At 53.5% G+C, this 25033-nt stretch overlaps 1 protein-coding gene and 1 long non-coding RNA gene across 2 annotated transcripts; one reads left to right on the top strand and one right to left on the bottom strand.

The window, feature by feature from the left end:
* Positions 1–526: 526 nt before the first annotated feature.
* On the bottom strand, positions 527–4621 carry LOC132339700 (zinc finger protein 239-like). The gene is made up of 3 exons (XM_059870093.1): positions 4126–4621; positions 3624–3702; positions 527–3500 (listed from the first exon to the last, which is right to left on the bottom strand). The coding sequence occupies exons 2-3, from the start codon at positions 3673–3675 to the stop codon at positions 2422–2424; spliced, it is 1131 nt and encodes a 376-aa protein (XP_059726076.1). The 5' UTR covers positions 3676–3702; positions 4126–4621; the 3' UTR covers positions 527–2421.
* Positions 4622–13218: 8597 nt separating this feature from the next.
* LOC132339519 (uncharacterized) lies at positions 13219–24708 on the top strand. Its single transcript, XR_009489675.1, has 2 exons — positions 13219–13468; positions 24022–24708. It is a non-coding gene; the product is annotated as an uncharacterized LOC132339519 (long non-coding RNA).
* Positions 24709–25033: the final 325 nt, after the last annotated feature.

The following is a 25033-nucleotide window of genomic DNA, read 5'->3' on the forward strand; positions in this document are numbered from 1 at the left end:
TGAGGGGAATTTTGGGGGTCCCTTAGCATTTAAGGTCCTCTGGGATTTGGGGTGACCCCTGGGCTCCCAGGATCTCCCTGAACATGCTGACGCTGCCTGTGCACAGTGAGAGGGTTCATACCCAGCATGGGGTCCCTGCTCTGTCACCAGCATCGCCCAGGTACCCCCAAACCCTCCCAAGACACCCCAACCTCCCAGGACCCCAAAACTATCCCTGGGCCCTCCAAAAACTCCCCAAGACCACAAAACCCCATACAATACCACCCCCCCCCCTCCCCCCCAAAACCCTCTCAGGACATCAAAATTCCCACAGGACCTCCCAACACGCCACAGACCCTCCTGAGAAGGTTCATACCTGGCATGGGGTCCCATCTCTGTCATCAGCAGGAACACAAAAACAGCCTTGGGACCCCCATTTCCACCCCCGGGATCACTCAAATTCCCCCACTGAGACCCCTGAAAGCTTCACTCAGGAACCCCCAAAAATCCACCATGACCCCAAAAAATTCCCCGAGATCCACAAAACTTTCCCAAGAAATCCTCATGAACGTTCATACCCAGCACAGGGTCTCCATTGCCATCATCAGCATCACCCAGGTACCCCCAAACCCTCCCGGGACCCCCCAAACCCTCCTGGTACCCCCAACGCCCCCAGGCTCCACTGCTGGAATCAGCAGGAGTGGTGTTGCCCTTTTAAGAGGAGTTACAGTGGGGCCCTTAAAGTGGCGATGGAAGAAAGAACCACAAAATTCCACCCTGGGGGGCAAAAGATCCCCTACAGGGGCTTGGAGTGGGGGCCCCATAAAAATGTCACTAAAAGCCGTCATGATCTCCCATTAAAAGGGGCTTGTGGGGCTGCGGCCTCATCAACACCCTAAGAATGGGAGGAAAAAACACCCTTGGAGTGGTGGGATTCCCCCCCTAAAAACCCTAAAAAGAGAAAAACTCCTGTTCAAAGGGGCCTGAAGACCCTTAAAGCGCCTCGAGGAGGGACAAGATCCCCTCCTCTGCTGGGGCCTCTCCGAGCCGGGAACTCTCCTGTTCACTGCCCTCGGAGGAGCCCCAAAGGATGGCGGGTCCTGGGCTGAGCTCCCCCTCAGCTGGGGCTGCAGAGGGAACTGGGAGGGGTTTGGGGGTCCTGGGGTGACCTGGGGGACCCTCAGTGGGGACAGGGACATAGGGGGAGGGAAGGGAACACACAGAAGGGGTCATGGACACATAGGGAGATGGGGACAGGACTCACATAGGGGACAGGGACACACAGGACAGGACAGGAACACACAGAGGGGTGACAGGGAGCCATAGAGAGGGAGAGGACATGATGCCATCAGGGCACACATCGGGGACAATGTCAGCACACCCGTGGGGATGCTGCCACCAGGACAGCTCTGGTGACACCCAGTGCAGAGCCACATGACCCTGTGGGTGACACTGACTCTTGCCGTGTCCCCAGGGGTGGTTGGGGTCCCCTGAGCGCAGTGGCCCTGGGACACCCTGGTGTCTGTCACTTGCTTCTGGGTCACTTGTCACCAGCTGAGCAAGTTTCCTGTCCTGCCGTGGTGGGAGGTGACATTTGTCTGGGACATCACAGATGTGACAGTGGGAATGTGGTGCTGCACTGGGCAGCACTTTGCCATGGCCAAGTTGAAGGTGCTGGTGGCACTGTGGTAGCACAGGTGGTGGCATTGATGCTGTTCCAGTTCATGTTCTCACCCACGTTCCTCATATCATTACCCATGTCCATGTCCCCCAATGTCCCCATCCATGGCCATGTTTCCATATGGCCCCACCTATGTCACTGTCCCCCACATATCCCCATGAATGCCTAAGTTCAACGTCTTTACTTTTACCCAAATTTCAGGGTCCTAAAGGGATGAAGAGAAACCTTTTCCTTTCAAGGCCAAAACAAAAGGATTTACATGTCCCCGCCAGGAGAGCATCCACATGCTTGGTTGGGTAGAAGGAACATTTTTGGAAGGGTTTCTACCCCACTGTCTCCAAAATGGTGGGCTTTGCCCCAGCCTGTCCCCATTTGGCTGTGGAAGATGCCCATGGGCCAGAAAGAAATAAAAGGATGGATTTATGTTGGCGAAGACCTTAAAAGCCAGCCAGTGTTGCTGGATGCCACCAGAAGATGCAAAAAGTGAGATTTTTCTGGGGTCAGAAGTCAACAACTCCCCTCTTCACAACAGATTTCTGATGTTGGTTTGTGGATGTGTCCAGGTGGCCCATGGGGAGCCTGGAGGATGTGGAGACCCCAGCCAGGTGTCTTCCCAACAGGGATCACCAACACCATGGATCACTGGGGCTTTGACCACCTGGGGTCGCTGGGGATCATCCAACACGGATCCTCCCATGGGGGATAGAGCTGGAGCAGCTCAAGAAGCTCTTCCTGCACTGGGGACACTGGCAGGGCTTCCCTTAACGGTGCCTCCGTTGGTGTTGGGTCAAGTTGGAGCTCTGGGTTAAGCTCTTCCCACACTGGGGACACTCGTAGGGCCTCTCCTCGGAGTGAATGCGCCGGTGCCTGACGAGGGTGGAATTGTGCTTGAAGCCCTTCCTGCAGTTGGGGCAGCGGAAGGGCCTCTCCTCTGTGTGAATGCGCTGGTGCTTGAGGAGAGTGGAACTGGTCTTAAACCTCTTCCTGCATTTATCACACTCGTAGGGCCTCTCCCCAGTGTGGATGTGCTGGTGCTTGACAAGGTCAGAGTTGACACTGAAACCCTTCCCATAGTCTTGGCAGTGGAAGGGCCTCTCCTCGGTGTGAATCTTTTGATGCTTGAGGAGATCGGAGCTGGTCTGAAACCTCTTCCCACACTGCTCACACTCATAGGGCCATTCCCCTGTGTGAATCCTCTGGTGTTTGATGAGGTTGGAGCTTGCCCTGAAGCTCATCCCACACTCCCCACACTTGTAGGGCTGTTCCCCTGTGTGGCTCCTCTGGTGGACGATCAAGTTGGAGCTCGACCTGAAGCTCTTCCCACACTGGGAACACTTATAGGGTGTCTCCCCGGTGTGGATGCACTGGTGGGTGACACGGGCAGAGTGGTTCTTAAAGCCCTTCCCACATTCAAGGCAGTGAAAAGGCCTCTCCTCTGAGTGAATCAACTGGTGCCTGAGGAGATGGGAGCTGCTCTGAAACCTCTTCCTGCATTTAGCACACTCATAGGGCCGTTCCCCCATGTGGATTCTCTGGTGGCAGATCAGATAGGATCTCTGGCTGAAGCTCTTTCCACATTTTGAGCACCTGTCAGGCTTCTCCCCATCGTGAAGCAGCTCATGGACCCCTAGCTCCAAGCTCTGGCTGCATTTCCGGTCCAGGGTGGGTCTTTCCTCCTCTGATCCCTGCGATCTGTTGTTGCAGACCCTCCTCGTGTGGAATCTCTCTGGCTTTTCCTCCCCATTGGGTTCCTGTGCCCTGGAGCCACTCAAAACAGCCTCTTCCACGAGGTTCTGCTGCGGAGATTTGTCCTCTCTGATCTCCATCCTCAGCTCCTTGTCTGAGGGAGGAAGGACAAGGAGAGGATGGGATTTGCCTCCGTGCCAGAGGGTAGCCAGGGGCCATGCTGGGCTGGGAGATGGAGCAGGAAAGAGGGGGAAAGGGGCACTGACTTCCTCCTCACCTGCATGGGGGTCCCGAGGCATCTTCCTCTTCCTCGCAGACTCTTTCTCCATCTGGCCAAGGTTTGGAACTAGGAAATCCTGTTTTGGGGGAAAACAAGGGCTGAGCATGCTGGGTTTGATGGTCCCATTGCCCAAGTGCAGCTGGAGAAGTCAGTGACACTTTCAGCCTTGGGGGGCCCAGACGCCGCTCATCACCAGCCTCCCCCACCCATCCAGGCTGTCAGAGGTCCCTCTGCACTGGGATCAACCCTTTCCGGGGCTCTCCCCAATTCGGGGCTCCCGCGTTCACCCCGGCTCTCCCGGGGATCCCCAAATCCAACATCGTTCCTCGGCCTGCCGGTACCGGGCGATCGCCTCATGGGACCCCCCAAGATCCCTGCAGGGCCATTTCCTGCTCAGCTTTAGGGTCCTGCAAGATCCAAACATCCCTCCCCTGCCAAAAAACCCTGCCGGAGACCCCCCCCCGTGATGGATTTGGGGCAACTCCCCCTTCCCACTCACCTGCGGTTCCAGGGGGGCAATGCCGGCAGAGCCAGGGAAGCCACAGCCTGAGCGGGGCAACCGCGTGGGGCTGGAGCTGCTCCTCCTCCCGCTGCTCCTCTGCCCCTCCTCTTCCTCCTCCTCCTCCTCTTCTCTCAATCCTCTCTTTTCCTTTCCTTTTCCTCCTCCTCTGTCCCTCCTCTCCCTCCCGCTCTTCCTCCGCTCCCAGCCTGGCCCGGGCAGTGCCGACACCCAAAAGCAGCCGCGCTCTGCCCTAGGGGGTTCCAAAGCGGCCCAGCCAGCGCGGCACTGGGAGTGATGCTGGGAGCACTGGGAAAGATGGTGAGAGCAGCGGGCAGGAACTGGGAGCACTCTCCCTGCCAGTGCCGCTGTTACTGGGAGCGCTGGGAACGATGGTGAGAGCAGCGGGCAGGAACTGGGAATGCTCTCCCTGCCAGTACCGCTCTTACTGGGAGCGCTGGGAGGGAACTGGGAGCGCCCGGACGCGGCTGCAGCCGGCAGGGGGTGGGGCCAAAGTGAAGGGTGGGGTTATGCAAATACAGGAGCGATTGCGCTCTGTGATTGGTGGGCGGGAGCAGCGCGGGATTTCCGTGGTCACGTGAGGGCTGGGGGGGCGGAGCGATGGCGGCGGTGTCCGGTGAGAGGGGACCGGGAATGGGGAATGGGGATAGGGGATAGGAACCGGGAATGAGGACAGGGAATGGGGACGTGGAATGGGGAATGAGGACAGGGACTGGGAATGGGGACAAGGACAGGGGCCGGGACCGAGGATGGGGACAGGGACAGGGACTGGGAACAGGGACTAGGAATGGGCACCAGGAATGGGGAATGGGACCGGGAATAGGGAATGGGACCGGGAGTGGGGACAGTGACCAAAAATGGAGACCGGGACAGGGACACGGAATGGGAACAGGGACCAGGAATGGGATCGGAAATGGGGACGGGGACCGGGAAAGGGGACAGGAACCGGGAATGGGAACAGGGACTGGGAATGGGGACAGGGACCAGGACCTGGAATGGACTGGAAATACGGTACAGGGACTGGGAATACAGGACAGGAACAGGGAATGGGGTCCAGACTGGGATAGGAGCAGGACAGGAATGAGATAGGGGGGACATGGGAACAGGCTGGGGGAAGGGGAGTGACAGCAGGAATGGGGCAGCCAGGAGACGCCAGGCATTGGGATGGGGGCACATGGGGACAGTTCCAGCGCAGGGAGTCCTTGATCAGCTACCCCAGAACCTCTGCCAGGATCTCCGAGCGCAACCGGAGCCGCTCTGCCTGGTGTCCCCAAAGCCCTGAGCAACCCCCAAGTTCCTGCCAGGAACCCTCAGTTCCCTCGGACCCAGCATCCCCCACACCCCCTGCAAGACCCCCCATGTCCCTATCCTTGTCTTCCCTCAACATCTTTATTTTTACTCTGCTTTTAAGGGTTTTGAAAGGGCAAAGAGAAATAAAAAGAAAATCCAGGCCATGGGGAGCCAGGAGGATGTGGAGACCCCAGCCAGGTGTCTTCTCAACAGGGATCACCAGCACCACGGATTACCGGGGCTCTGCCCACCAGGGTCACTGGGGATCATCCAACACGGATCCTCCCATGGGGGATGGAGCTGGAGAAGCACACAAAGCTCTTCCTGCACTGGGGACACTTTCAGGGCTTCACTTGGTGATGTCTCCGTTGGTGTTGGTCAAGGCTGACCTCTGGGAGAAGCTCTTCCCACACCTGGGACACTCATAGGGCCTGGGATATCACCAGGAGCAGGGCTGGGATGTGCTCTGGTGCCTGGGACATCACCAGCAGCGGGGCTGGGATGTGCTCTGGTGCCTGTGACATCACCAGGAGCAGGGCTAGGATGTGCTCTGGTGTCTGGGACATCACCAGGAGCAGGGCTGGGATGTGCTCTGCTGCCTGGGACATCACCAGGAGCAGGGCTGGCTGTGATGCTCTCCAGTGCCTGGGACATGACAAGGGGTGCCGCTGGCTGGGGTTTGGTTGGTGCCTGTGAAGTGCCAAGGGCAGTGTCACAGTGGGACAGCTGTCAGTGTCCCCAGCAGGTCACGCTGTCCAGTGCAGCCCATGCCAGCACTCACTGCACACACGGGGCAGGCTGGGCCGGATGGGGCTCTGGGCACAAACGCCGCCCCTGAGGCTGGGCTCTGCCCCTGCCTCTGGGGCCCAGCCCCTGGTGGGAGCGCCTTGGGCAGGGCATGGGGCTGCTGCTGGCCCAGGGGGACAGGCCTTGCCCCCTGCCAGCTGCCCGGGCCCCTTGGATGCCTGTCCCACATCCCTGTGCCTCCTGTCCCCGCTATTCCCCCGCACATTCACTCCCTCCATCAAAGCCCCACTCAACCTCTTCACCGTGACCTCTGGAAGGAAAGAATGAAGGAAAGGAAGTGCTGTCTATTCATCCTGTCTGGATGCTAGGCACCCACCAAAGCTGCTCTCTCACTGCCCTCCAGAGATGGACAGGAGAGAGAAAACAGAATGAAGGCTTCATGGGTTGAGATAAGGACTGGGACAGATCACTCAGTAAATGCCATTGTAGGCAAAACATTTTTGAAATTACAGATATTAACTGAATTTATTTCTATCCAGATCAGAGCAGGATAGTGAGAAGTAAAATAAATCTTCAAAAATACCTTCTGCCCATTCCTCCCTCCTTCCCAGCTCTTCCTCCTCCCCCAGTGGGCTCAGGGAGATAGGCAATGGGGGTTCTGCTCAGTTCATCACTCGTTGTTTCTCCTGCTGCTCAGGGAGAGGAGTCGTTCCCCTGCTGTGCCAGGGGTCCCTCCTGGAGACACTTCTCCATGAACTTCTCCAAGATTAGTTCATCTCATGGACAGCAGCTCTTCACAAACTGCTGCAGAGTGCCTCACTCTCCCATAGGCTCACAAGTCCTGCCAGGTCCATGCTCCAGCACAGGTTTCCCATGGGGTCACAGCCCCTGCTCAGGCACCCCCTGCTCCAGCAAGGGCTCCTCCAAGCGGTGCAGGTGCATCTCTGCTCTCCGTGCCCTCCATGAGCTGCAGGGGCCCAGCTGCCTCACCAGGGGCTGCCCTAGGGAATCTCAGGGCAATCAGCACCAGCCCTTGGAGCTGATTGCCCCTCCTCCTGCCCTGCCCTTGCGGGTGTGCAGAGTTGTTCCTCTCATGTGTTCTCACCCTGCTCTTCCCTGCTCACAGTTACAACTACACAATCGCCCATCTTTTTCTTAAATCTCTTACCCCAAAGGTGTTACCCCCATTTCTAACTGGCCCAGCCTTGGCCAGTGGCCAGTCCGTCCTGGAGCTGGCTGGAACTGACTCTGTGGGACAGAGGAGCAGCTGCTTCCAGCAGCGTCTCACAGAAGGTGTTCCTAGAGCCCCTTCCTTGCCAAAACCTGGCCATGCAAACCTAGTATAAGCATGGTAGGGTTTTTATTACCATAATTAAGTATTATTATTTCAATTATCTCTATTTTTGCTTTTATTAGTACAGTTATTATTATTACTAGTATTTTTAGTCTTTTTGACTTTATATTAATAGTGGCTTGAATAGAACTGGAAAAAAAGTGTTATGAGTAAAAAAAGTTACCTGTTTTTTTAAGAGAAGGAGCTGCAGAGTTTAGAGTTAAGCTGACAGCTGATTGCTGGCCAAGAGTTCTTTTGTTAGTTAAATGTTGCAATCGCCTGTTGAGTATCATTGAGTATCACCGTTTAACTCTCTATTGTGGAGAATTCTTGTTTTTCAGCACCACCTTTGCCTGCTGCCAGGAGGATGACAACCCCCCCCCACCCCGGACGGTGGGGAGAGAGGGGAATTTGCATCTCAGGAGACATGCAAATTTATCTCAAAACCCAGACTGCATTGGGACAAGAACCCCACCAAACCCTGGAAAATACCCCAAAAGAGACGAGCCAAAGCAGAATTGAGAGGTCAGAGTAGTGTTTGGACAGCAGGGCTGAGGTCCGAAGCCAGCAGAGACACTGAGAACCTCGGTCACTCCTCAACCCGACTACAAACTATGCCAGTCGGACCCAGGACCCCCTGGACCGACAACCCAAATTGGAATCCTGGGTATACCAGCACTGCCCTTGTGAGAACAGGACTCCTAGCTCTGCCCCCTAGAAGACAGAGCTGTAAATCCTCCTCTTCCGAGTCACTCCTGAGAGTGGCGGCAGAACTCTGTGGATCTGCCAAAACCCCCATTTTAAGCTGATCGCTTTTAATAAAGGCATTAAAAAGGAGGAATATCTCCTGCCCCTGTTTATTTCACAAAAGTTCTTCATTAGTCATTGCTGTGTGTGAAGCTGCTGCTGCCAGGGCTCCCTATTTCCCTGGGTTGGGAAATTTTATGGCATTGCTCACATGTCAGAAAGAAAGGGTTCATTCCATTAAAATGGATTGCCTGAGCTCTTCTAATCCCAGTGCTGGAAACCTGTTTTCTAACGTTGACTTTCTCAGCTTCTGTTAATATTTGTGATTTAATAACAAAATGTTCTCAGCTGTGATTTTGCAAGATTCTCTAATCAGATACCAAAAGAAGATTTCAGCTTTGCTCTTTGATTTCTTAATGGTGTGTCAGACTTGAAGGCAGCCATTTGGGTTGGAAGCCTTCAGTGGGAGCGAGGATTGCCTCAGCAGCAGCTGGTTGTGCAGTTGTGAGCAGAGATAACAGAGATCCCATGGATTGAATGTTCTGCCTGGTTGGGAACCCGCAGTGCCCCACTCGAGGGAGCTGTGCTGGGAGCTGCAGGTTGTGCTGGGGGCGGGCAGCGGCCGGAGCCCCGGCAAGGGGCTGGCGATGGACACTGATCCTTGGCTGGACAGGGGCTCAGGGCCCTGCGGCGCCGGGCGGTTGGTGCCCTCTCACACCAGGACTGTGCGGGAGCCGGGAGAAGCAAGAGAGCCCGGGCCAAACATCAGCACCGGGCAGGCACGGCCTGGGAGGGGACACAGCCTAGAGGGTCCCGCAGAGCCTCCTTGCTCCAGAGCTGCAGCTGCAACAGCGGGGCTGCTGCCGGGATCTTTGGGGCACAGAGGAGCCGTAGGCGGGTGTTCCAGGGGCCTCCTTCGGGGCAGGATTTTGTCCCAGTGCGGGGCAATTCCCGCGGGCTGGGTGGGCTGGGGCCACTGCTGAGTGCCGCTGCCTTTCCCCGGAGCCCCCAGGCAGAGCTCTCTGCTTGGGGCTATGAAAAACACATTCACTCTCCTGTGAAAATTCAAAGACTTTAATAAAGGACAAGAGGAGACAAGGACCATAGAGCAAAGGTTATTATGGCTGGGTGCAACTTGGCACTGAACCAAGACCACCCTGTTATCTTTGGGGATACCCCTTAAATACCTTTTCCCTTCTATCAGCCTGTTGCATATTCATAGACCCTTATGCATAGTAAACTTCCCAAACTAGTTTCCACATTCCAAGAACTGTTTAGCATGGCTCCTCCTTGGTTTCACCTTTTTAGAGCATGCACATGCCTTGGATGTGGTTTTAGTCCTTTATTATCATCATCTTCAGTTTTGGCAGCTGCCCACACTGTCTTCAGACGGTGAGTGCTGATGGCTGGCACATCTGCAGCAGCTGTCTTCATCCCATGTTCGTTGGATGTTATCCCATCCAAGCACGCATTTTAACACAAGGACACTTAAATCAGTTATTTCACTAAGCTTAATTAACAACAGAAATAAAAACTATATCTTTATAACAAAGTCATTTTAACACCACACATATAAAATCCATTTTAATATTTGCAAAAAGCCAATATTGCAATATATATCTATAACAGGGCCAAGGGCTGAGCACCTGCTCAGCGGCTCCGAGCCAGCAGAATTTTGGGGGTCCCAGTGTTGGCTGCCGGCAGAGCCTGGCGCTGGGCCGGGGGATGTACGGGACCCTCCCATGGGGGGGGTTTGGGCTGCCTGGGTCAGGCGCTGCATCGTCAGCCCGGAACCACGTGGGGATCGCCCACTACCAGCAGGGCTGGGGGCTGGGAGAGCGGGGAGGGCGGTACCGGAGCTGGGGGACCCTCTGCAGCCTGTGGTGTTGGACATACCAATAAGGGGGACCCCCGGGAGCCTGGAAGTGGAGCCCGGATAGGGGAACCCCAGCAGCTTGGAGATGTTGGGACCATGGACAAGGGAGACCATGGGTACCCTGGGGCCCTGAAACGAGGACCCTGCACAGGCGGTACCCCTGGAGCCCCCCTGACAACCACCTGGGAAGCCCAGGGAAGGGGACCTCTGGGATTGCCAGGAGCCTTTCAATGGATCTCGGGGCCATTTCTATTGCATGGAGTGGTTTTGAGGGGTGGATGGCTGGGATCTGTGGGGTGGTTTGATGGAGCTGGAGAGGCTGTGGGGCTGGGAAGGGGTTTTAGGGCAGTCGTGACCCCTCAGACCCCCGGAGCTACCACCAGATCCTGCCTGAAATAAACAGGGCAGAAGATCTTTCTCCTTTTTAGTGCCTTTATTAAAAGTGATCAGCTCAAGGTTGGGAGGCCCGACGGGTCTGCAGTCATGCCGTCATCACCCCCTGGAGTGCCTTGGAGGTGGAAGAAAGTGCAGCTTTGTGCACTGGGGATAGGGCTGGGAGATCCCATCCTTGCAAAAGCAATGGGGTATACCGCATATTCCACTTCCTCAGCCTCCCATCCACGGTCCTGGCCCTAGCTGAGGTCCTCCGTGCTTATGGCGAGGGACAACCAAAGTTCTCAGCAACTCTGCAGGCTCTGGACTCTTGCCCCTGATGTCCAGACACTACTTTGATCTCTTAATTCTATATTGGCTCGCTGCTCTTGGGGTTTTTTTGGTAAGTGTGGTGGGGGTGCTTTCCTGTTGCACTCTGGGTTTGAGGTAATTAACATGGACTCCTGAGGTCTCCTCCCTTCCCACCGTCCGGGGTGGGGGGTGGGGGGATGCCATCCTCCTGGCAGCAGGCAAGGGTAGTACTGAGAAAGGAGATTTCTCAACAATAGATGGCTAACGACTTGATACTTAACAGGTGATTACAACATTCAGCTAACAAAGAACCTTCCTGGCTAGCAATCAGCTCTCAAGTTGTAACCCTGCAGCCCTTTTTTAAAAAATTAGTAAGTCTTTTTTACTCATAACACTGCCCACAAGGTGCTGTTGGGGAACAGGGGCTCATGTAGGGGTTTGTCTTCCTGTCACTGTGGGAGTGAGGAGGGGTCCCCAGGGGCCGTGTGTGACCCCCCCCCCCTGCCGGTATCACCCCCTTGTCCCTCCCCACAGGGCTCCTGCCCCAGCTCCTGCTCCCCCAGAGGTCTAGTATATGATGTAGATAATTCATGCTTTGGAAATTGTATAAAAATTATAAAGATCCAACCATGCATCTGACCCCCATGGCCAGAAGCAGGGCTTTTCATTTTCAAAAGATTTCCCGGACTCGCCCAGATAAAATCATGACCATTAACAAGTGAATTAGTCTTTCCTGGGCAATTATCGGCCATTTCTGAAGAATGTCCACAGCATTCACGGAACAACCCCTGTGAGAGATTACATGAAACTACGTCTTGGCTACAGCTGAAAAGAAGACTATCTCGAGGAGCCCAGCCAGCCATCCAAACCTATGGACTGACTTTTGTATGGGACTGAATCTGTACAGTCCCCGTTATACATATGTAGGAACTTACAGAAATCTGACATCAATTCTGCTCCAGGCAGAACAAACTGTATATAAGCTGGCTACTTGGAGCAGTTGGTGTGACACTCTGTGGAGACGCTGACACTACGTTGGTCTGTCCCAAGTTCACCCAGCGTCAAAGTCCAGGGTTGACGCTGTCTTGGCTGTGGCGGTTTTATAATATTCTATTTTTCGGTTGTCGATCTAATAAATTTATAAAATAATTTTTATAATTTTGGCTGCAGAATTGATCATTTATAACAGAGAGAATTTGGGGAGGGGGCAGAGGGGGTGAGCAGCCCCTGCCGGGGGTTGACCCTGGCCCAGCCCCTTTGTTCAGCACCAAGCTGGGCCCAGGACCACAGGAGAAAGAGACCGATGGGAAGCAGATCCTGCAGCTGGGACAGTGCTTGGGGGCAGGGCAGGGTCCTGCCCTGCACACCTGGCTCAGCTGTGACCCTTCCCCGGCAAGGGAGCGGGACATTTCCATCCCCATGGATCCTGTCCCCAAAATCCAACACTTGGGATCCCTCACCTGTCTCTGCAGTCCCCACTCCAACATCTTCAACCCTCTGGGAAGAGCCCTGGTGCCGACAGAACTTAAATCAAAGTAACAAGGTGCTCATGTAGCTTGAGTTTAAGATATCAATATAACCTGATATATCTATATAACCCGATATCAATATAACCTAAGTCATGACTGTTTATGTATCTCTATAACCTGATACCTAGATAACCTGAATCGTAGCTTTTTATACCTATATAACCTGAAATATAACTTTTACACCTGTATAACCTGATCTAAACTTTCTATAAAATCTAAAGGCTAGTATATGGTTAACTAGTTGCTTAATGCTGAATAGACCAAAAAAAAAGAAGAAAAAAACCCTGCCAGGTGGATAGCTTTGAAGGTAGGTGAGCATAGCACTAATGAGAAATTGGCAAGTGCAAAGCCAGTTAGCCACAAAACAAAGAATTTAGATTATCCAGACCAAGGAACACTGTAACCATGTATGACTGGACGACAAAATTGAAAAGTTCAGATGTGAAAAAGACCTTGGAAGCCTTCATCACAGACCCCCCCAACAGCCCCTGAACTGGGGAGGTGCGAGGGCAGTGCAGAAATGTCTGATAACCATGAGCCCATGAGCTGATACCATGTAAATGAGTTCCAGCGGGTATGAGATGATGTTGGTGTGACACAGTGACACTGAGCCACAGTGACTGTATAAAACCAAAACAGCACGTGACAAAGCGAGGGAGTGAGGTGGAGAAACCCCCCTAACCTCCAGCACTGCAATAAACAAATACATACCCCATAGGCACCAATCTGTGGAGATTTATTTCCAGCCTGTCTTTTGCACATCATCTCCAAGGGATAGCAGTCCACAGCCAGGGTCCCCAGCAAGGCCCAGTTTGGATGTGCAGTCCCCAGTTCTCCCAGTTTGCCTCTGCTTTTCTATGGGACAGGTTCCCCCAGCCACCAGCAGGTGGGAGCAGCCGATAGCCTCGCGCTGCCCATCCCAACCTGTCCCAGCTCCATTCCTGCCCCTCCCGCGGGCTGTGAGGGCTCCGGGAGCAAGGGAGGAGGAGAAGGAGGAAAGGAGGAAGAGGCGGAGCAGCAGCAGGAAGCAGCAGGAGGAGAGGGGAGGATGAAGCGTGGGGCTCCGGTGCTGCCTGGACTCGCAGCACCCTGGGAGCATCTACCCCCATCCCCCAGGTGCCCAAGGAGGGGGAGCCTGGGTTTGGCTTTTTTGGGGGGGATGTTTGGAGCTGGCAGGGCTCCAAAGCCGAGCAACAGATGGCCTTTGGAGGCACATCGGGGCGTCTCCCGGAGGTGTTTTTGGGGGGTCCCAGTGGGGGCGGTGGCGGCAGAGCCCCGGCAGGGGGACATCGGTTTTGGGGAGCCCTGGGAGAGCTATGGCTTCCCTGAGCAGGAGCCTGGAGAGAGGAGAGCCCCAGAAGCCAAAGGGGGACCCCAAGAGGTGGGGGGGAGACCCCGGCAGTGCCGGCACCCTGGCCCTGGGGGAGGCTGGGGCTGGAGGGGCGACATGGCTGGGAAAGGGGCTCGGGGCTGCCAGGGCTGGCAGGGGCTGCTCCCAGCATGAGTCCAGTTGCTCCCAGTCATTCCCCATTATGATGCAATTTTCCCCCAGCACAGTCCCAGTTGCTCCCACTTTGATCCAGCGTGTTTCCCATTCTCCCACTTGTCCCAAGCATAGCCTCAGCCACTCCCAGTAACTCCCAGTATGAGTCCAGTATGAGTCCAGTATGATGCCAGTCTCTCCCAGCAGGGCCCCAGTCACTCACACCTGCCCCCAGTTGACCCCCGTATAGTCCCAGTTCCCCCCAGCACATTCCCAGTGGCTCCCAGTCCCCACCTGCATGGTGTCAGGCACTCCCAGTATATCCCAGTTGCCCTGAACATTCTCGTAGTCATTGCCAGGCACTCCCAGTTACCCCAGCATGGTTCAGCTGCCCCCAGTTTTATCGCAGTCACTGCCTGGACATCCCAGTTGTCGCCAGCATGCATCCTGTCATTCCCAGTGGCTCCCAGCATGAGCCTGGTAGCTCCAAGTAACCAGGACTCCCAGAGTCCATTGTTAGCCACTATAATCCCAGTATAATACCAGTCAATCTCAGTATGATGCCAGTGCTCCCAGTGTGATCCCAGTTGCTCCCTGTCAATGCCAGCATGACCCCAGTAGCCTCCAGTATGATCCCTGTGACTCCCAGTCTCTCCCAGTGTATCCCAGTCACCCCCAGCATGCTCCCAGTCACTCCCAGTTGCTTTCAGCCTGATTCCAGTTGCCCACAGCCACTCCCAGTATGATTCCAGTCACCCGCAGTGTGATGCCAGTCTCAGCCAGCATGGACCCAGCTGCTCCCACTGTGATCCCAGTATGATCCCAGTTGTTGCCAGAATAATTCCAGTTGTTCCCAGTTCCTCTTAGTATGATCCCAGTTGTCCCTAGAATAGTCCCAGTCCCTCACAGCATGGTCCCACTCCCTCCCAGTTGCCCCCAATGTGGTCCCAGCTATTCCCAGTGTGATTCCAGTCCCCCCAGTATGGTCAGAGACACTCCCAGTATATCCCAGTTAGCCCAGTAAGGTTATGGTTGGCTCAGAATGATCCCAGTCTTTCCCAGTTTCTGGCAGTTGCCCAAAGTGTGGTCCCAGTTGCTCCCAGTATGATTCCAGTAGCCCCAGTTGCTCAGCCTGGTTACAGGTTACAGTACCTTCCGGTTGCTCCCAATGTGCCACATTTTCCTCCCAACATGGGCCCAGTAACTCCCAGGACCTCCCAGTCAGGATCCATTCTCACCTGCTGTAACCCCAGTGGCTCCCAGGATGATCCCAGTTGTACCCAGTCCCTCCCAGTATGGTTCCAGTCACCCCCAGTATGATCCCAGACACTCCCAGTGTGGTTCCAGTTACTCCCCTTTACTCCCAGTGTGGTTTCAATCTCTCCCAGTATACCCCAGTTGCTCCCAGCATATTCCCAGTCAGTCCCAGTTGTCCTCAGTTTCTTCCAGCCTGATCCCAGTTGCTCACAACCACTCCCAGTCACCCTCTGTGCAGTCCCTGTTGCTGCCAGTATGATTCCAGTCTCCTCCAGCATGGCCCTGCTACTCCCAGTGTGATTCCAGTAGGATCCCAGTAGTCCCCAGTATGGACCCAGTTGATCCCTGTTCCTCACAGTGTGATCCCAGTATGCACCCAGTTTCCCCTACTACAGTCCAAGTCCCTCCATAGATGATCCCAGACCCATCATGGTCCCAGTCATGCCCAGTTAGCCCCAGTATAGACTCAGTCACTCCGTTGCTCCTAATTGCCCCCAGCATGGGGTCCCAGTTTGCCCCATGATGGTCCCTGTTGTTCCCAGTGTGGTTTCTGTCACCCCAGTATGGTCACAGACACTACCAGTATATCCCAGTCACCCTCAGCATATCTGTTGTCATTCCAAATCACTCCCAGTGGTCACAGTAAGTTTCTAGTTACTCCAGTACAAACCAGTCCCTCCCAGTGATGCCACTCCTGGCATCCCCCAGCCCTCTCTGTGTTCCCCCTTCCCAGATGTCCCGAGAGGAGCCCCAAGGGATGGCAGTTCCCAGCCAGGGTCCCCAGCAAGGCCCAGTTTGGATGTGCACCCCCAGTTTTTCCAGTTTGCCTCTCCTTTTGCCCAGGCCAGGTTCCCCCCACCGCCAGCGGGTGGGAGCAGCAGAGAGCCCTGCGCTACACATCCTGAACTGTCTGGGCTCCATCCCCGCTCTTGCCGTGGGCTGCAAGGGCTGCGGGAACAGGGCACCAAGGGTGTCGCTGCTGCTGGGGGAGGAGGAGGAGGAGGGAGGGAAGGGGAGTGATGATAGAGGAGAGCCAGAAAGGATAGAAGCAGGAGAAGGAGGTGGGCTTAGGGAGGAGGAGGAGGGATGGAAGAGAAGGAGCAGGGGGAAGAGGAAGAGGAGGGACGGAGGAAGATTAGAAAAGGAGAAGGAACCACTTGACCTCGTCAAGTGCTGCTTTTTCAGCACTCCCTGAAAAGCCCCAGAGAAAAGTGCTGCTTTTTCAGCACTCCCTGAAAAGCCCCAGAGATTCCCACAGGAGGAGGGGCTGCAAACCCAGCCCAGGGTGCTCTGAGGAGGAAAGACCCACCCTGTGCCAGGAAGGTGGGCAGAGCTTGAGCCATAGCTCAGAGCTGGTGGTGCATGAGCAGGTTCATGATGGGGAGAAGAGCTGCAGGAAGAGCTTTGTGTACTGCTCCATCTCCATCTTCCACAGGAGGACCCACATTGGGCAGAGCCCTGGTGACCCACATTCCCTGTGATCCATGCTGGGAAGACACCTGGCTGGTTATCCTTTTAATTTGGCTCTAATTTTCTTCTGATTTGTCTTTTTCGCTTAAAAACCCCTGACATAGGACTAAAAAGAAAGTAATTGATCAAAGATGTCCAAAGTCCCTCCATTCAACAGTCATTTCAGGTGGAATTTATGGTTTTGGGACATATTCTGGGGGATTTTTGGGTTGTTGAGGGATTTTAAAAAGTGTTCTCCATATCTTTGCGCTCCAAAAGTCAAGATGCATTGATCTGTCACCTCAAAATTACTCAATCCCATTGAAAACAACTCAATAACTCAATTGTACCCCAAAAGGGCTAAATCCCACCTCAAATTGCCTTGATTTGAGGTGGGATTGAGTAATCCATCTCAAAAAAAAACTCAGTCCCATGTTAAATTTACTCAGTTCCACAGCCTCCAGGGTGAGACAGGATTGGAAGGAGATGGGGAGAGGTGGGATCCAAATTTGAGGGTGTGGGATCAGGATTGTGTGGGGATGGGTGTGTGGGATGTATTTTGTCAGTAAACAAAACTTTGAGAATTATTGATTTCTGTCCTGTTCATATTCAGTCAGTTTCAGTTTGTTTTTCAGGGTGCTGCCTTCTAAGTTAATTCTGTTTGTACCCTCCTTTCTCTCCTGCCTTTCTCTGCCTGCTCTGTTTCTCTCTCACTGTTTCCCTTGACCCAGGGCTGCTCCCACCAAAGACCCTGCCCTGATTTAATTCCTAATCCACAAACTACAACAGCAATGGGTGAAGTTATCAAGGCTGGCAGTGAAATGTCAATGTAAGATTTTGCTCCACTTGGCTTTTGGCTCCTTCTTAAGAGCTTTGCCTTCCAGGGCAGGAGCATCTTTTTGTGGGTAGGAACTGGACTTCCAGCCCCTGGGAGTGTGTACCATGGATCCCAGAGGGGCATTCCCTAGGCTTCCAGGGTGCTGCTCCTGCTGTGCCTCCCAAGGAGCTGTGCAGGGCCAGGGGATAAGGTCCAGAAGCTCTGTTGGTTCTGCAGTGCCACAAGGGCCCCTGGTTCCATGAGTTTCCCTACTGCCAACAGCGGTTCCTTGGTTCCCATGATGCCCTGCTGTGTCACCATGGATATTTGGTGTCATGAAGTTCTTCAGTGTCACAATGGCCTCCCTTGCTCCATGAGCTTCCGCAGTGTCACACTGGACTCTTTGGATGGGCAATGTCACAATGGACCGTTGGCTCCATGCAGCCCCACTGGGTCACCATGGATTCCTTGGTTCCATGAGGTTCCGGGGGTGTCTCCATGGTCTCCTTGGATCCACAGTGTCACAATGGACCACTGGATCCACATGGCCCTGCTGTGTCACCATGGACCCTTGGTTCCATGGAACCTGTCTGGTTTGAGCCTGGCGCAATGCCAGCGCCCCCATGAAAATGCCTCCTCCCTGGTGTCTGCTGTGAGATGTGATCAGAAATAGAGCAAAGCAGGCTCCAGCTTAGGAATAAAAGGGAAAAAATCTTTATTAACCTACAACTATAAAAGAAAACACACAGAACTCGGGATGAAAACCTTCCAAAAACATTCCTCCTCCCCCTCAGCAAATTTCCAATACATCCACCCCTCGGATCACCAACTCTTATTCCATCACCACCCTTCAGATAATCAATTCTCAGTTCATCAAGGAGAGAGGAGTCCCCCTTGTACCATAGGCTTCCCCTGGAATCACAGTTGGAACCTCTTGTGTTTCCATGTCACACGTGGCACCGCCTGGTGATCATCTGCCATCGTGACCTCTTCCTTCCATGCCCAGTGCTCCCATCACTGTGCATGGACTGGAGCTGCTTCTAGGGCTTTCCTTTTTAAAGGGTGCTTTGCTCGGTTCTAAAAAGCACTTTTGGGACACCTGTCCCCCCCAGATTTCACCCCCTGGGGCCAAGGGGCCTTGAGAACAGAGATCATCTCCTCTTCTTCTTCCCTGGAGATGGAGGGCACCACCGCCGCCGTCCTCACCCGTTGTCTCTGTTCACGCACTCCTTCACATCACATCACTGCACTCTCTTGGCTCCAAGCCATTGCCTCCCCCCTAAATGCAGTCTCTGTGTCACAGGAAAAATGGTTCTGTCCATGGTTATACAAGAAAAGTCCATCCAAAGGCCACTCCATCACCTCCTCCCACCTAAGGGGAGGAGCTGTTCAGCTCCTTCGTCTTACCTCATCTCTATCTCTCTTCTCATTCAACTCCAGGAGGAATCAGCATTTGTAAGGTTTCCAGCATCCAAGAAAAGGGTTAAAAGTCTCAGGCTCTGCCTGTCCAGAACTCCCATGGCTTCCCAGCCGGGGGGCTTGCTCAAAGCCTCTCAAGGCTCCTCCGCCCTTCGATCTTGCAGGGGCCCTCACCTCCCTTCTCTGTCCCAGGCCCAGCCTACCTTCTCCGGCCTCGTGGCCTCCCCTCCCCCACCCAGCTCTGAGCTGGGCAGGGGATATCTGATCTCTCCTTCATGGACAGAACCCAAAAAAAGAGAGCTTCCCCCTGGGAGTTCTCAGCTTTTAACCCTGCTGTGTTCTCAGAGGCGTATCCATGTCCTCAGTGGCCATACCAGGTGCCAATATTCAAATCTGAGCACCTGTTGGTTTGACCACAGCATCCCAAAAAACCTCACTTCCTCTTAAACCACGCCAGACCCCAGTGTCACAATTGACTCCTTGCTTCCACGTCATCCCCTCAGTGCCAAAATGGCCCCTTCATTCCAGGGAACACAAAAGTTTTGTAGAAACATTGAGCAAATCCTGCTTAACACACCTGGGAACATCTGTTTGCATTCAAGAGAGAGGTTAAAGGTGAGGATGGCACCAGCAGCTTTCATCTGCAACAGAGATCTAGGGAAAGGGCAGGGACAGAGAATTCAGTTGGAAGACTCAGAGAATTCTGCTCCCAGAGATCATTTCTGCTCACACAGTCCCTTGTAGAAAAGTGACACCATTCCAGGCAGCCAGTACTGAGCAAGTGGTTCCTGAGTGGGGTTTGTTGTTTAGAAAACCTGATCAAGCTTTTCCATTCTTTCCTTACCAACAGGAAAACTTCTCCTAGGCCTGCGTGCAGGCAGAGCCCTGAGGAGAGCAGGCGGGACATGGTGCAATGGGCTGGGACATGGAGCTGCAGAGCTCAGGGGACAAGGTTCTGCTGCAGGGCACAGGGATGTCAGTCCCATGTCAGGCCATGTCAGACATGGTGAGGCTGGGGGTGAGGAGCAGATTGTCCAAACAGGGTCAGCCCTCAAGGGGCTCATTCTTCTCTGTGCGCAGACCTCCTAATTCACCATCAAGATCACCTGGGGAATGCTTCTGTCAGCTCTTCAATATACAGAAAAGTAGAAACATATTCCCTTGATGAAAACCAAAAATCATGAAGTGCACTTTGAAATCTTCCTCCTGAAGAGAACTCCAAACTGACTCAAATCACTGCACAACCCCTGGGGCCTTGAAGACAGTTGAAGGGAGAGAAAGAGCTCCTGAGGGCTTTCTATATATTTTCATGATCCCCACGGTGGATTTGGGGCTGAGTGGATTTGGGCCAGAGCCTCAGGCACTGAGGGAAGGCTGAAGAAGCTGCTCAAAGAGTCAGAAGCAAAATTCCAAATCCCTTGGAGCATCACTGGGCCACACTGAGGGCAGGGAGTGCCAAAGGCTCCCCAGGGACTGGTGAGAGCAGATCCTTGAGGCCAGGATTGCAGGGAGCCAAAGGCTCTCAGCAGGGAACTGCAATGCTGAGCAAGGCCTGGGCTGGTTGGGGGAAGCAGAAAGGCCAAGCCCTGAGCCCAGCTTGGGACAGCAGGGCCTGTCCCTCACGGGTGGCTCGGGGCTGTTTGTGGGGCAGTGGGATGTGAGGGGCAGCAAGGACAACTGCCATAAACCTCTGTTCCAGATCCTCATGGAACCAAGGGGCTAGTGTGACAGTATGGGCCCTCATGGAAACAAGAGGCCATTGTGAGCCTGAAGGGCTGGAACACCCCAGAACACTGAAACACTAGGGGCAACTAAAGGTTCCTTGACTTGAGTTTGGTGCACAGGAGAAACACCAACCAGATATTCTGAACATGGACAGATACAAAGAATATTCTTGCTAGGAAAGGACCCACAAGGATCATCAAGTCCAGCTCTTAAGTGAATGGCCCACACAGTGATTGAACCCACAGCCTCAGTGATACCAGCCCCATGCTCTGACCAACTGAGCTAAAAGGTCAAAATGACACAAAATTTTACTGGCAAAATATAGACAGTCAAGGAACTTTGGCAAAGGCTTTAATACAACATCCACTTCAACATAAAACTCATATCATAGCATTAACTTCATTAATTTAGCGCACTTTACCTAAAAACCTTTAACCCTTAAGATGTTAAGTTAACCAAAAATGTTCCAGGTAAGTAGGATTAGGAGGAGAAGAAATAGAGAACAGCAGCAAAACAGAAGATCTATAGAAAGGCACGTACACGGGTACCAACTGCTCAGGTACCAGCATCTCTAACAGAGGAACCCCAGGAGAAGGCAGGATCCAGACCATGTCTGAAATTAGGATTCCACATTCGTAATTTTGAATATCCAAGGGTTGCTCCAAGTAAATCTGCCAGGACAGACAGGTCAGGCTTGCCTTGGCTTCTGGTGGCTGCTGTTCATCAGCTCCTGAAACATGGGGGCTCCATGGTTTCCTTCCTATGGAGACCAATGTGACACTTGGTGGCCTTGTGAAATGAAGGGGCCATTGTGACACTGCAGAGCACCATGGATCCTAGGGACTGTTGTGACACTGTGGAGCCTTGTGGAACCAAGGACATCATTGTGGCTCTGTTGGGCTGCATGGTCCCAAGGGGCCAGTGCAAAGCAGCGGCATGGGAGTTAGCCCGGCTGTAACTCAGTGTCAGCCAGATTTTAGCTCGGAAGTACCGGGTATGAGTTTCAAGCCCTAATGGAGAGCTTGAGAGATCTCCCATAGGCCTTTAGTGTTTTTATGCTAAGTTGTCCAAGTTTTACTCTCTTATTGTCATTGTTCTAGTGTTCTACACCCAAGTGTATGTGTTGTTGCTTCCGCTTTATCTTGGGTCTTTGGATCCCGCCCCACGTACTGTGCTCAACTTCTCCATGTTTGTTGGTTTCCACCTCATTATTAGAGTTCTTTTCAACTCCATTGAACCTGCTCCTTTTCATTTTCACCACCTTCACCATGAAGTCAGGGAACCAGAGAGGTTTGTTGCAGCCACCCTCACTGCGACCACAACTAATCATCACAATGGGTCCAGGCATTGGTTGCCATGGCACTAAACTAAGGAACCGGTCTCCGTGGCCGTCGCCATGGCGCCTGGTGGCACCAAGGAGTGTCACTGCAATTCTACCTGGAACAGCCCTGGCACTGCTTTGTTCTGAGGGTTGCCATGGCAGCCAAGGGCAGCAACAGCTCTGCAGGCAAGTGGCCATGGAACCTTTCTGCAGAAATGGCTCCTTGGGCTGGTTTCCAAGGAAACTTGAACTGATGGGGGTGTCCATGGCACCCAAACCCAGCTGTGGGGTCACTGCAGTGTCCATGGCAACAGTCCCTTGCAATGGCCCACTGCATGTTGGGATGATGATCCACTCTCACAGCTGGCCCAGGGCAGGTCTGGAGTGCTCTTGGTGGCACCTTGGGCTTGGCACACACTTGAGGAGGATGTCTGTTTGCAATGGGGAAACTCAGGAGTTTTAGGTTGCTTCAAAAAACTAAAAAGGGAAAATTCCTCTTTGGCTGTGTGCAGTCAGTTTTCTTCAAGCAAAGCAGGTCCCAGGTGAGTGAGGAGAGACACCGTGGGCTTGGGAGCAAGGCTGTCCACACTGGCTCAGACGTCAAGGCACAGCTGCTCTGAGCAGGCCAGACCTCCTTAGGAGAGTCCCTGCATCAATATCAGTCCCTGATTGCTACAATCACCTTTTGTGTAATAAGAACAGCAATAAAAGACACCCTTTAAAACAGGAATACATATTTCCTAGAAGCTCTTTGAAATATTTCTCCATAACTGTAAAAGGATACCCTCCTAATGAACTGTACTAGAGCAGAGGGAAATCAAGGCAGAGCCATGGTTTGTCAGGACTTGCTTGATCCTAATGAGCCTCACTGTGCATTTGGAGCTGAGCCCTTGAACCTCAGGGCCTGAGAGGAGATTGCACAAACCTTTCCAGGAGTCAAAGTCAGAAGAAAACCCCAAAATGTCTCAAAGGATTAATGAGTCCAACTGAGATCCATCCCCTACAAAGGCTCATCATGGACTCCTTGGAGGAGAGAATTGGTGGCCAGGATGGCACAAAAACCTCTCAGAGACTAAGTGTGGGAAGGAAAATCCTTAAAAGTAGCTAAAAGTATCCTTAAATCCTTAAATACCCTGAGTGTCTCAAAGCCTTAATAAGCCCCACTGAGTGTTGTCACTGACAAAGCCTCTCCAGGGACTAATTACAGCAGATAATTGGAGGTCAGGATTGCACAAACCTCTCAGAGACTCCAAGGCAAAAGCCAAACCCAAAGTCCTTTGAAAAACCTGCAGTCCCTGGGAGCATTAAGGAGCCCCCAGGGCCATTCCTGACCAAGGCTCCTCAGGAACTCCTTCCAGTAGATCTTTGAGGCCACTGGGATGTGGGCTAGGGGTGGATGCTGAGGGCAGGACAAGGGGCTGACAGTGCCCAGCCTGGCTGGGGCTGTGCCAGGAGGCCCCAGTGCCTCAGGATAAGGTGTCTCCTCCCAGCCCTTGGTTGCACAGACCCTGTTGTACCCCAGGGCACCAAGACTTGGCTTCTCTTTGTCCCCAGCTGCCATCACTGCCTCCATTTCTCTGCTCTGGCTGGGGCTGGGGACACTTTCTCAGTCGTGTTCTTCAGTGGGACCCATTAAAAGTTAAAGAAACTTTGGAGTGGGATTCTGACTTGGAGTTCTGGAGAGGTTTCTTCAGCTCCCTCTCAGGGACTGATGTTGTGGGCCTGAGCGCAAAGCCCCAGAGGTTGATTAAAGTCCTTGTGCTGTGTCTGTGCTGCTGAGCTGGGCCAGGCTCCTGGCCCAGAGGCAGCTCCTGGCAAGGGCAGCGCTGCAGAGTGACAGCTCTGGCCAGGAGCAGCTCCTGTGCACAGCCCAGCAGGGCTGGGGCACTGCCTGCAGCCACCCTGGGCACAGCACAGAGGCACAGACAGCTTCAATCAGTCAGGGCTGGGAAGGTGCTTGTTATGAGTAAAAAAAGTTATTGTTTTTTTTTAAAGGTTGCAGATTTACAGGCTGGGTCAGTTGCTGCCGGGGGGGAGTTCTAACTGCTTGTTGTTGTTGGTTTCATGTTGTAATCACCTGTTACTAGTCGGTCACTGTGAGAGTCTGTCTGAAATATCCCTCATCTGCCCCACAACTGTACAAGCCAAGCCAGGGGGTTTCATGACCTGAAAGCGTTGCTAAATCATTGTTTCCACAGGTGCAGTCCCCTGCACGCTACACCGAGCTCAATGAGACGAAGGAGGCACTGTTTCCTTTTCACAACAATAATCTTGGACACTGTCCACCTCTTGGCCTGGCTGGACTTTTCCTGAGCTTTTGGGTGGTCTCCCACAGAAGACCCCTCTCATTCATTTACAACCACCATGACAAGCTGAGATGACAGAAGCCTCTCCACCAGAGAAGACCCCGAGAAATCCCCATGTGAGAAAACGCCTCCCTCACACTTTCCAAGGACTGGAGCCCCCAGCCCAGGGGAGGTGCACAGGGGGAGGCAAGCTGACCAGAGCAAATTGGATGACTGCAGGTGCGGGCACTGGACCACGAAAACAATGGCCTTCGTTCATTGCAAGGTGAACTGTGTGTACCCCTTTTCCAAATACCATTCTTTCTATTCAATAGATTCGGTTTCAAAATAATCCCCTTCCCCCTCATCAAGAACAGTATAATTAGGGTCCCGGAGGGACTGCATCTCTGAGATCTCCCCAGCGTAACAAGCGGATCCTCGACTGGACTGGACCTCAGGACTTTGTCTCTATGTTTGGTAGCTATATTCCCCTTTTTCTTTCTCTCTCTCTTTCTCTATCTTTCTTTCCCTTAATCCTTGTATAGCATTTTGCTGTGGTTATTCAATAAAGGTGCATTTGTTTTGATTATTGCTGCAAAACCCCCTTGTTCTGTGTCAGTTTTTTTTTACACCCTGATATCCCTTACGAACCACCATGAAACCCGTCCGTAGGGATGGATGGTGACAGTCATTAACTCCCTATTGTTGAGAATTCCTCTTTTTGTTGAGTGCCACCCTGCCTGCTGCCAGGATGATGGCACGATTCCCCCCCCGCCCCCCCCGCCCCTGCCCCCACCCCCAGACAGGAGGGGACATTGGAGTTGGCATGTAAATGACCTCAGAACCAGAATGCAACAGGAAAGGCCCCCCCCCCCCCCCGCAAGCCTAGTAAAAGACCTCTAGAAACAGGAAGCCAACACGGAAT

The sequence above is a fragment of the Haemorhous mexicanus genome, chromosome 29 (assembly GCF_027477595.1).
Source record: "Haemorhous mexicanus isolate bHaeMex1 chromosome 29, bHaeMex1.pri, whole genome shotgun sequence".
Taxonomy (NCBI): domain Eukaryota; kingdom Metazoa; phylum Chordata; class Aves; order Passeriformes; family Fringillidae; genus Haemorhous; species Haemorhous mexicanus.

Coding starts and splice junctions, on each gene's coding strand:
- LOC132339700 (XM_059870093.1), bottom strand. CDS start 3,675: ATGGAGAAAGAGTCTGCGAGGAAGAGGAAGATGCCTCGGGACCCCCAT. Junction 3,501..3,623: donor GCCTCGGGACCCCCATGCAG/GTGAGGAGGAAG, acceptor TTCCTCCCTCAG/ACAAGGAGCTGAGGATGGAG.